Here is a 12,273-nt window from a genome sequence, read left to right on the forward strand (position 1 = left end):
ATTCACTGCGAACTACCACACCATACATTAGTTCCACCTCACCACAATGCCACTAATAAGCATTAATAAGATGAATGCATTTGTCTAATAATATTACACAATATTCACTATAGATACAATTATACAACAGCCTGAAATGGAATATCCTGCATGATTCAAACACATCTGGAAAAGATAATTAATCTGTACTTCTACTTTAGTGGACTTTTGAACAAAACACTTTTACTTGTAATGATCAATGTTTATAATCTGGTATTGCTACTTTTACTTAAGTGAAAGACATGAATTCTTGAACCACCTCTGCATAAATTAGAAGAAATAAAAGAATTGGCGAATTAAAGGAAGCACTTTTAGTTTCATATGATCCATAGATATGTTCAGGAAATACTTTGTGGAGGGTGGGGGGAAATTGAAAATATGGAAAGTGTGTCTGCACTGCAGCTTGAGGACAAGTGATGTAGGCTATACAAGTTTTGGCTTAGAGCATCACTGACAAGTTTGACACATTTTCATCCTGCGGTAGCACAGACTATAACTGTTATCACTATATATAATATCCTATATAATTACCCAATATATATAATACAAAACATATATTTATTTCAATAACGGAGTAATTGGGAAAACCCAGCAGGGCGAAAGCTCGAATGTAAGAGCTTGAAGGGAGCACTTGAAGGCATCGTAAGTGGCCGTCAGTGTTTTGCCCTCATTCCTGGCTTGCATGTGTGAAATTCCTTTCACACAACAAAAGAATATTTTGCATAAAGATGTCGCTGGTGTTATGATAGACAGACAGATAGATATGAAGGTTATGATTGGTCCTTATAGGGACTTTTAACTACCATCGGAATGCATATTGTATCGCATTTTGATTTGATATTTTATGAAGCAACAACGTCTGTTCATCTAAATATACCATTATATACACTGATGGGCTCGGTCACTCGCCAAATAAGTGAAACCGGTGTTTGAATGACAGGGAGTGTGCTGTGCAGAGGCAAGGCGCGAGCTCAAGTTGGCACCAGTCGTGTGGCACGTACACAGTCTGCAGGAGTCCCTGGAGGAGGGGTTACAGTAGAGAAGCGAGTAATCTGATCAAGAAAGGTTGGATGAAACGTACTTTAATAGCAACAAATGACGCAGGCCAATCAAGGGTGGCAGTCTGGAGATGTCTTGTTGTTCAATCTGGGTTTTTACTTGAAACAGAGTATTAAAGCTGCAAAGGTGGACATGTGTCACTCCCATTTAAATGCTTTTTTTTTTTAAATAAAGGAGCATGTCTATAATTAGTTCATATAGTATCCTCGACAATCAATCGTACACTAAATGTACATGTAATTAACAAGTACAAACATGTAATTGGTTATATTCCAGGACAAGCTTTATTTTAACACAAACAACTACAGTTTCACTTATTTGTAACTTCTTTGAATTATTTAAAAATTAAAAACCCTCAAATATGATTTTATTGCAATGGGAAAATGCCGTAATTAAAACAAATGTCACATTGTGATATATTACTACATCTCCCACAATGCATTTCGCATTTCCTGCTACGTGTGTATACGGCGCAGAAGCCCCGCCGATAATGATGACCGCGTGGATGCCTGATATTAAAACGAAGTAAACACGATTTCTTTCGCGTTGTAGGGTGTTTAGACTGACTCACTGATGGTACCTTTCATGTCTGAACGCAGCGGTTTAGTCTGGTGAGCTTAAAGAAACCCCCGACGAATGTAAAGCCCCAGTTTACGTCACTCTGCCTCGTTACATTTGGTCTTCAGCACGGACTTGTGTTGCTAAAGCAGCTACACACACATCTGACAACGTTTACCGAGCTTATGACTGTTCACTGTTACATTCATTTAAAGAAGAAACCCCGACACTGAAGCATGAATAAGCGAGAAGGTAAGGCCAGTTTGGACACTCAACTAAGAGTAGCGACGTTTTCCAGCATGTTATTGTTGGTTTGTTGTCACCAGCATGGGCTCACTCCAGTACAACAAAACGTGAATAAAGTAGTTAACTCACATTAGCATGCAGAATGCTGTGCAAGCTGTAAACACTGAGCTGTAGTAACAAAATATTCGTTTATTGCGCCACTCTTTTTACAGCACTGTTTGCCAAGTTTCTGTATGTGTCAGTATTGGTCCTTGCGCAATAGGGTCTGCAATTATCAATGATTTCCATTGAAACAGCCCCACTGCTTTCTTGTTTAATTCATTAATGTTTTTGATCTACAAAATGACTAGGAAAAAAATGCCGCAAACACAAAGCTATGTCTTCAAATAGCTAAGTTAGATAGTCGCTTAATTATCATAGAAAACTTAGAAGCTAGGCAGATTTAACGTCACATAATTGGGAACCTGGAACCAGTAAATATATATTTTTTTTTTTAAAATATATATATATATATATATATATATATATATATATTGATCAGCTAATTGCTTCAGTTCTAGAGGTTTTACAGTATTACACTTCTGTTGAGTTTGTGGAATTACGGTGGAGAGACAGATTTAAAGAAAATTAAATGACAATAAATTAAAAAAGTGTATATATAACAAAACAGTCAAACTGTCAAAGTATCCTAATTTTGAATCCCAAAAATAGGTCAAGCTCAAGAATTGCCAGATCCTGGAATTCACACAACATATCTCTATACTGGATATTTTGTTAGTCCCCCATGCTGTATGCACACCTTATGTGTTTTAAAGCTCCATATCCACAGTTTGTAACACAGACCGTTAAATATGATGTCCAATAGTCTAAATAATGCTGTTTACATCGGGATAAATGACTAAACAGATCTTCATGTGCCAAATCGGTCGAGTCCCTCTTTGATTTGCCGAAGTCAAGTTTAGAGAAAGTGACAGCAACTAAAAGGCATTTATTATTGAAGAGGAGTTGCAATATCACCTGACTTTTTCTGCCTCATGTCAGGTGAAGGATGTCCCCGGAGAAATGCTGATGCAGCACAGGATCGCAATGCAAGTGCCAACCCATCCTCGCCTGTCATTGCTGCTTTTAAAGGTAACTGCATCCTCAGCATTTTGACTGCATTCTCCACCCACGTTTGCTAAACTAACCTTTAATTTTTTTACTGTCTTTTAAGTTTTCCAACAGGAGCTTGACACCAAACACGACAAACATGAGCGTCTTGTTAAGATCAGTAGAGACGTCACCATCGAAAGCAAGAGGACCATTTTTCTTTTACATAGAGTGACCAGGTATTTACTATCATAACGCGACATCATGTTAATTTGTGCAGTTTAGTTTGGAACGTGTGATTGGATTTCTCACTTTATTCAGATGAAATCGTGGAATGCCTCTCAATGTGATGATTTACATGTTATTATAGTGGCTTTAGTTTTAATTGTAATGTTTTGTTAGAGAAAGCTGTTTCCAGTGTCAAGAAATGGTTGTTTGTGTCACTTTTACTGAAATAACTCAATGTAACTTCTGCTTTCGAGACAATTTTAAAGCAATGTGTAACTTGCAGACTTTACATTTCTAATTTTTCTGCCGTGTGTTTTCCTGGAAGTGTACCAAATGCAGATGATATTCTGAAAGAAGCAGACGGGAAGCTGGATGCAGTCAGGCAGAAAATTGGACAAATTGCTGAAGAACTCAGAGGAGAGGACATATTTCAGTTTCACAGAGCTTTCACAGCGGGTGAGTTTCCATCGACTTTTTTACGTTTAAAAAAAGCAAACAAACCCCTTAATACATTTTAAATGATTGTCATTATTAGGTTAAGTTTCTTTAGAAAAAAAATGTTATGTAAAGATACCGTGCTGTCAACATAAATACTCCAGCATAAACTTGAAGCTAGTAGCTAGGATATAGAGCCATGTACAATAAAGCAAAAAGCAAACTTTTTTGCCATTCTAGTGGTGAAGCTCTAGAGAGGGCGGTGTGTTCACTTTAGTCCAGACTAAAATATCTCAACGAAATTTAGAACAAAAATTCATGTTCCCTTCAGGTTGCATTTCTGCTGAAAACCAGCATGGTAAGCTCAAAAGACTGCTGTGCCTCATTACAGCCTCACTGAGCCACATGGCGGTAGACTCTTAGTGTCTTCCAATACCCATACTAACATACTATTTAGTATGCAAGAAAAATATTTAGTATGTCAAATGCAGTCTGCAGAAAATACCAGAATGTCCTAATGTTGCATTTTGTAGGATGCAAGCCAGCATGCTTTTCTGGCTATTCTGACCCAAAATCCTGCCCGCAGCAATATATGAGCAATAGGGTCAAAGGTCAAGGTGCCACATTGAATGCATGCAGCATGCAACAGCTTGTACTTTGGGCAGCAGAATTTACAGTGAAGAAACATTGTAGAATTTCAGAAACAGTATGTACTTAAAGTAAATAGAAAAAATATGCGATTTGGAAAGCAGTGCGTGTCTTGTAGCATTTGATTTAATGCTCATGTCAGGAATTGCACCATATATGTAATCCCATTCAAAATATTTTTAGTGATTTATGTTTTTTTTAAATTGGTTTTACTGTATGAACTAAAACAGAAATTTTCTAGTAAGAAAACCACACGGTAACAATATAGCCAAAAACATAAACGTATCATATATTATATGCATGCGTATGTACGTACATGTGCACATACTTACCTCCTCACGTTTACAAATTTAAACATAAACACATATGCAGTAGATTTAGAGTCATCAAAATTCAGTATCGTACACATGTACCCGCAAAGCTGCATACAAATATTAATGTCTTTCGGTTTTAAATGGCAATTCTCATCTTATTTACCTTAATGCAAACAGTCCTAGTTGTCATGCATTCTAATCTCCCATGATCACATCATTTTAGTACAATGACTTGATCACATTGATTTGCATTTGGTCATTTGATCACATGCTGTTCGTTTCCTATCTCTCATTCTAAATGAGATCTTCTCTAACGAGGCCAGCTTGTGTAGCAGAGTAATGTAGAAAGTCTGGCATTCATTTCTTTAAATGTAATAATAAATTCCTAAATTGATAAACGAGCTCCGGCAGATGACCGCAGTCAATAACTTAAGATCTCTGCTGTGCTGGTATCTCCTCAGTCGTCTTATTTGTGCTCTAGGTTTATTACAAAGTCACTGATAGTGTGAGAGCGTGACCTTGATACAGGCCTGGATGTGATAGACACACCCTGATAAAACTCTGATAAACTTGTTTTCCCACTAGCATCAATGTCAGTTTTTGTTAGCGCAGCCAAAGTGTCTGCAGTGTTTGGATAAAAGCATTACAGGGAGCGAGGGTGAGCCGTTATCTAGCGTCAGGGGAAGTCATTTTTAGATTGTGGTCACTCAGGAATCACCACTGGGTCCTCGGCGACGTGACCAGTGGCAGTTCCCACCAATTAGACGCTTAATTTCCCCCCCCCATTTTTATGTTTTTTATTAGATTGAGAGTGGGCTCGCTGCTCAAGCTCTCTAGATAATCTTGGCTGGACCAGAAGTCTCCAGGCTTGTGTAATGAGTCTGCTTCATTTTGTTGATTATATATAAAGACCATCAACGATGTTGTGGGCTAAATCTGAACTAATTGCCACTGATAACAGGGCAGCTCTGTGATAAGCTCTTTAGCTTGACCCAGCTAGCAGCGACGAGACAGTGCAAACACAATTGTACTGGCAGGGCCTTTTTTCCACCTGCAACTCAGTGAATCACTTGGCGGTCAAACATTGAGCTCAACTAATCTGTAAATCATCTGTGGCCATTAATAAATGTTTGTTGAATTTGTAACGACCGAAGGAGTCAGGCTTCGACCTTTCCAACAGCTGTGCCGGTAAAATCGGTCTGATTTCCACTTGGTTTTCCTTGAGTCATTGTTTAGATATCTACCTCTATCTCTTTTTTTTTGTTTATTTTGGGGTCTAGTGACCAAAAGTGACAGCTGCTTCGAACTAAATAACACAAACAGCTCCTGGCAGGAAACTCAGGAACTGTGGAGCCCTGTGTCACCTTTTCATGTAATTTCCTGTCCGCCTCAGATTCACTCTGAGCCCAGTGTCACAGCTGTGGGGCCACTGGCAATGTTTAGATGTTTGTTTTTTTTTTTTGTTGGAAAAGGTTATGAAAAATGTGTCAAATGACTACTAGTACTGACTACATGAGAATAGAATATAGTCCCTCTCATAAGCATTTCATTTAAAGCCCTTGACTACGCAATTATTAATTAAGTATCTCTCCATAACAGTAAATATAAATAACTATAAGAAAAAAAACATTGTAATAAAAAAAAAATATCTAAATTTAAAAAGCTGATTAATAACTTAATTCATAATTTAGTTCTGCTCAATTGGCATATAAAACTGGCACCAGCAAAATAACAGTGTGATGTAAACATGTACATAGATATAATATGGTATGTGAAATAATAATAATAGAAAATACCTCACTCTACTTACCAAGGGCATATCAGGTGCAGTGCAGTATTCCCAGAGCTAAAAATAGAACAGGTCGCTGCAGATGTTAAACAGAGTCGGTTCACAGACAGTTAGTAGGAATGTAAACACATGTATGTCCACACAATGCTGATTTACAATGACAGAAATCTCACTTTTGAAACAACCAAACAGTTCCGCGTTTGGCAGAAAACGTGTCTAAGTAGGACTCCGTCGCTCATAGTAAGACACTGATTGAGATCATATATTTGTGGGTCCTTTTAATAATTCATCGTGAGCTAACCACTTTACGTCGAGTCAGGGCAAATGAAGTGGAGACGGACCACATTCTCCTCTCGCCTCTCTGTAGCACACTGCGGTTCACCAAGCTGAGATAGGAGGTCCTTTGAAGCTCAATTGCCGTTCCGAAAGTAAACTTCAGACACAAAGTCTTCCGTCCTGTGATTATTTGATAGTTGTTTACACAAGGCCAGAAAACAAATGAGGGGTCATCTTAGCTTGCTACAAAAAAAATGACCACAATCAAAAGACAGCGACAGGAAACAGGTTTTATTTGAGTCAGTATCTACATCTAGGATCTCCACTGTGCAGATACCATGCAGTGTTTATACACACTCTACGTGCTGTGCTCATCTGATACACAGTTGACCTCCTTTTTGGTAATAGTTATTATAATTCAATTACAAATGCCTGGAGAAGATACCCTAAACACATTTGGATTCAACATCTGGAGCAGTGAAATATCTGGATGTATTCCCTAATGTTTTGTGGCAGTTCCTTTTTAACGTAATTTCATGCATTTAGGAATCCAGGAGTATGTGGAGGCCGTCTCTTTCCTGCACTATATCCGCCATCGCAGCCTTATCAGCCTGGAGGAGATCAACGCTAGACTGGTGTTCATCAGAGAAGAGAAAGTAGATCCTAAGGTGAGTTTAAAGAAGCTAATGTTGAGTAGCAAAACCATCTCAGTATTGGTCCATGTCATGGCTGTAGTAGGTAGTTATGACACACAAAGGCCACATTGGGTGTTACCAATGTACCTCAATTATAAGCATTATGTGTCAATATGTCATTTTATCCACTCAGCCTGCTATTTTCGGAGACGATGGGAGCCTTTTAATGCAGGCAAAATTGCTTGAACCTCAGTGTTTTGGAGTAAAAGCATCATCATTGTGCTTTTACTCCAAAATAAAATTGGACTCTGCTTATTCATAGCCCAGAGCTTCTACTAAAAGCAGAGCAAAACATGACAATCACATTTTGCAAGTATTGCTGTCTGCTGGGATAAGAATTTCTATGCACAAATCTGTTTATAAACAATCATCCCTAAAAGTGTTCATGATCTCTGTCTTTCTATATTCTTTGTCATCGTGTTTTCATCTCAGGACTCGGACGAGGCGCTGCCGGGCGGTCAGGTCCTGACCTTCCAGGTGACGCCCTCCGACTACCTGCTCGGAGTGGCCGACCTGACCGGAGAGCTGATGCGGATGTGCATCAGCAGCGTGGGCAACGGCGACATCGACACGCCGTTCCAGCTGAGCCAGTTCCTGCGGCAGATCCACGACGGCTTCTCCTACATCGGGAACACGGGCCCCTACGAGGTCTCCAAGAAGCTGCACACGCTGCGACAGAGCCTGGGCAAAGTGGAGGACGCCTGCTACGCCCTGCGCGTCCGCGGCTCGGAAATCCCCAAACACATGCTGGCGGACGTGTTCTCCAGTAGGACCACGCTCATCGACCCCGAGGAAGGAGTGGTTTGAGTCCCGCATCAGCATTGACAACATTGTTCATGTTCTGTATGGTGTCATTGTCCACTTTAGTTATGCTCCAGTTTGATGTTTGTATGTATTTTTAATGGGATTTGACAGATGTTTGATATGGTTCGTGACATGCTTGTTAATTTCTGTTTTTATTATTAGAATAAAAACCGTGTTACAATAGGCAATGGATTATTTTTCTTTGATAACGATCTGATGACTTCAGTTGTTTTGCATGAATAAAAGTTCTGTGCCAAATATGCCATGCTCTCCCAGTCTCTAAGCTGCTTTGATAATGTGTGTTTATTTTATTTTGCTCTCTGCCCTCCCCTCTCTCTATCACACACAGATAATCTAAGGTAGAGCCATTGGCTGCTTGCACACACTGCATGCTGTGTGGAGGAGGATCATGTGACATTTTACATTGTACGTGCCTGTTCTCTGCCAGGCACACACGCATACACGCATGCAAACACAACCCATTGCGTCCTTATTCTACTCTCTCACCCTTAGTCCTCACCACTGCAATGACAAACTCATAAGGTTTCGAGCACGCTGAGAAATATTCCTGGCAGAGAACCGATATCCTGCTATTTTCTAATCTGATCATCTGATGGTGGTAATTATTACTGTCCAGAGAGACAATGCTACTAGTCCATAATGAGTCAGATTTAAGAGAAAGTGAATTGTGAGTCTGATTATTGAAACCACAACAACACCTCTGTGTGGGTTTTCCTGTTTCTATTCTGAAGCAGCGGTTGTGCTTCAATGGCTGCAATCGCTCATCTCTTATAATGTGGAGATCTAGCATGAAACATATCCGTCTCTGATTAATTCTGCTTTACGCATAAATATGTGAGGCTTTTGGTATTCATCCACAAATAAGATCATCTGTTATTTCACCGCTCTTTGTGCTATTTCTAAAGACAGTGAGGGAAAGGGTTTTAATGTAATTCAACGCTCCCACCTAGTGGCCAATATCAGTACTACATATATGGACAACCTGAATCTTCAGCATAAAACTGAAAAACAACATTTTGTGTAAATAAGATATATTTAATCAAAATACTGCAAATTATAGTTATACATACTTAGTTTTTCTTTTTTTTTCTGTCTAATATTTTATTAGAGCTTCTAAAAGGGGTTGTTTAACTTTATTAAGGTAGTCTGAGAGACATAAGGCGGCTGGTTTGTTACTTTTGTTAGGTGTGTAAATCAATTAGGCAGTCCAATAAAGAAACACATATATGATGTTAAATATGTAATTTAATTTAAATATTATTCAAAAGTGTATTATAAAGGCGCTGTGCAGGCGGTAACTACCCAGTTTGTGTTTGTTTCAAATAAATTAAAATGTAGGGGAAACATTTGATGTGTCGCATGAGAGAAAAAACAGTCTGTATATAAAGAATAAAAATATAATGTTTTAAACAGCAAATAAGAGGATATGACATACATATAGGGTAATCCACAATACAGCGTTTAGTGACAGGGAGCTGCTACATGGACAAGTTGTTACAGACAAAATATAAGCTAAATAGATGGTGGTGTCTTCTGGAGACAACATGTAATGCACATACTAGCAGGAATAATGCAAAAGAGATAGTTGAACCAGACGTGACAGCACAGGTGTAATTAATAGGCTGCATTACATCCAGGTGTTCTAGCACAAGACTTAATCTCATTCCCAAACTGAATTAAGGCATTGTTAATGATATCAGTTACACCTGTGCAACTCCTTCTATGACAAGTCTGCAATGCAGAAATTAGCAATGTGATAAGTAACACCTGTGTGAGACAAGTCAAAATGTTTCCTGTTAAGAAAAAAATCAATCCACATTTTTTTGTAATCTCAAACATGCCTTGTATATGCTGTGCAGTGGGATGTAACAACAATGCAGAAAACCCGAATGTCTGCAGAAATTAAAAGGGCAAAGTGAACACCAACCGAAAGGTCCCCAAAATAATACAATGTATAGCAGGCTAATGTTAGCGAACCTAAGTGTTAGCCTGCTAAATTAGTAAAGATGAGTTAATGTTATTTTGCCTTTTTTAAAATCAATGGCATGATAGAGACTTTTCAGACATTTGGAGAATTTTGATTTCCTCTCAACGGCTCTCAACATGTCAACCCCAAGCCGGCAGCTCATAGCTAAGGATGCTAACAGGGCTAACATTGCAAACAACGGCAGAAGTTCTGACAGAGCAGTTTAAGAAAAGTTTACCAGAGGGAAACCGGAGGGTTGGTTTTATGAATCCGCAACGATAGTGTTGTCGGGTCTGCATTATCATCTGTATCCACTGTATGAGAGCAGAGCAGCAGACATGAGCTAGCCACTGGGGCACGCTCACATGCACTAACATGCACTAAATGAATGAAACACAATTCCAACACAAAGTAACTAAATGAGCACACGGAAAAAAACAAAGATTCCACTGGTTATTTAAGTCTTAGACCAAAACTTACCTTATCAGCAGCTGAACAAGAGAAAAACAGATTAGAATAAAAATCAAACCACAACAAATTATGTTTAACTTTGGCTGTTTAGTGATCAAAAGTTGTGTTCAAGTTCATTTCAACTTGCTAATGGCTACTACAATGTCTCTGGATTGTTTCTGATTCAATTCCAGCCATGTGTATTTATTTGCATGGAGGAACATTTGCAGCTTCCCTCCAGCAACAAACAGCCCATCCTCAGCCTTCCATGTGAAAACATGTTTATGTCTTCATCTGGTGGATGAATCGCGGTACTGCACTCATCCTAAAGGCATTGGCCTGAGGCATGCGCTAACGTTAAATTATATGAATGACCTAAAAAGTTCGGGGGGGGGGCTCTGTAGGAAACAAATCCAATTACAGAAATTGTCTCTGTATACCTTTTCTGTTCTTTGCTATCTAGCTGAGAAATACGTTACATTGGTGGTCAATCACTTCTAGCATTGTGTAGCCTACCGAAGTGTGTATCATCGGTACCCAACTACTGACTGCAAGGCAATATTGGGTGCCCTCCTAGAATCTTTGCAGACTCAATTTTAAATGCCAGTCCAGTTAATTTCCAAACTTGAAGTCAAAATGCCTGCTGTCTTTTTCAGGTTTTCAAAACTTTCAAAAACTTGTCTTTGTTTTTTTAACAAATAGACAGAGACATGCCGTCGGTTGATTCATTTGCCAATCATTAACACGGGACAGGTGATTGCACTAGATCAAACTAATTTCGACCCTTTCTGCCACGCATCTCTCTTGCCCTCAACAGTGTGGCCTAACTAAGTATAAAGGCTGCCCTCTGTTGTGTCGGCTGAACTGAGCTCTTTATCTCTGAGTCTTGTCCATCAGCCAGCCACGCTGAATGAAGGGAACATTTGGATGTGTGGGAAGGAGGATGAAAAGACTCTGCTCTATGTGGGGTCTCTTCTCAGTCACTCCTTCACTGCATGAACAAAGGAAGACTTTTGTTTTTTTTTTACGTCAGGATGTTAGGGGCGTCTAAAAATATGCAAAAATAACATGCATTTTTGCACACAAACAATCACTTGACCTACATATTTTAAATCGCTTGGGTAGTCTGTTAACATAACTTGTCAACAGTGCAGGGACATATATGTCCAAATATATGTTGAGTTATCCCGTATAAACAATACAGCAAAATAAAATGTGATTCTATGTTTGACTAAACAAAATAGAACAATAAGGAGCCATTGAAACAATGATTTGTAATGACTCTCCTTGCATAACAGAAAAAATGTATTAATTTCAAAGTTTACAACAATTAGCTATTTCCAGACAATTTTAGTTTTTTTTTTATAATTTTGATTTCATTTAAATGTGAAAGCCCTAATAGCTATCTTTACACTTTTAAAATGCTATACCAAAAACAAAAGCACGACAATAATAATAATGTTCATTACAACATCCCAACTTTGTGCATTTGAAATTCTAATAGTTTGTGACTTTAACGGAGTTGGAGGTCGTATGACAGAATGCTTTCCTTTTTAAAATATTCCTTTTTTTCTTTTAACAGCTGCAGTTGTAATGCTCTAAAATAAATAAATAGTGCATACAGCAGAGTTAACCCGCTGATGAGTCTGCCGCTGC

At 38.7% G+C, this 12,273-nt stretch overlaps 1 protein-coding gene across 1 annotated transcript; it reads left to right on the plus strand.

Moving 5' to 3' along the window:
* Positions 1 to 1,541: 1,541 nt before the first annotated feature.
* Positions 1,542 to 8,450, plus strand: tsnax (translin-associated factor X). The gene is made up of 6 exons (XM_054600466.1): positions 1,542 to 1,908; positions 2,944 to 3,033; positions 3,116 to 3,230; positions 3,545 to 3,675; positions 7,228 to 7,349; positions 7,809 to 8,450. The coding sequence occupies exons 1-6, from the start codon at positions 1,893 to 1,895 to the stop codon at positions 8,181 to 8,183; spliced, it is 849 nt and encodes a 282-aa protein (XP_054456441.1). The 5' UTR covers positions 1,542 to 1,892; the 3' UTR covers positions 8,184 to 8,450.
* The last annotated feature ends 3,823 nt before the right edge of the window (positions 8,451 to 12,273 follow it).

This window comes from Anoplopoma fimbria, chromosome 6, assembly GCF_027596085.1.
Source record: "Anoplopoma fimbria isolate UVic2021 breed Golden Eagle Sablefish chromosome 6, Afim_UVic_2022, whole genome shotgun sequence".
In the NCBI taxonomy this organism is placed as follows: Eukaryota; Metazoa; Chordata; class Actinopteri; order Perciformes; family Anoplopomatidae; genus Anoplopoma; species Anoplopoma fimbria.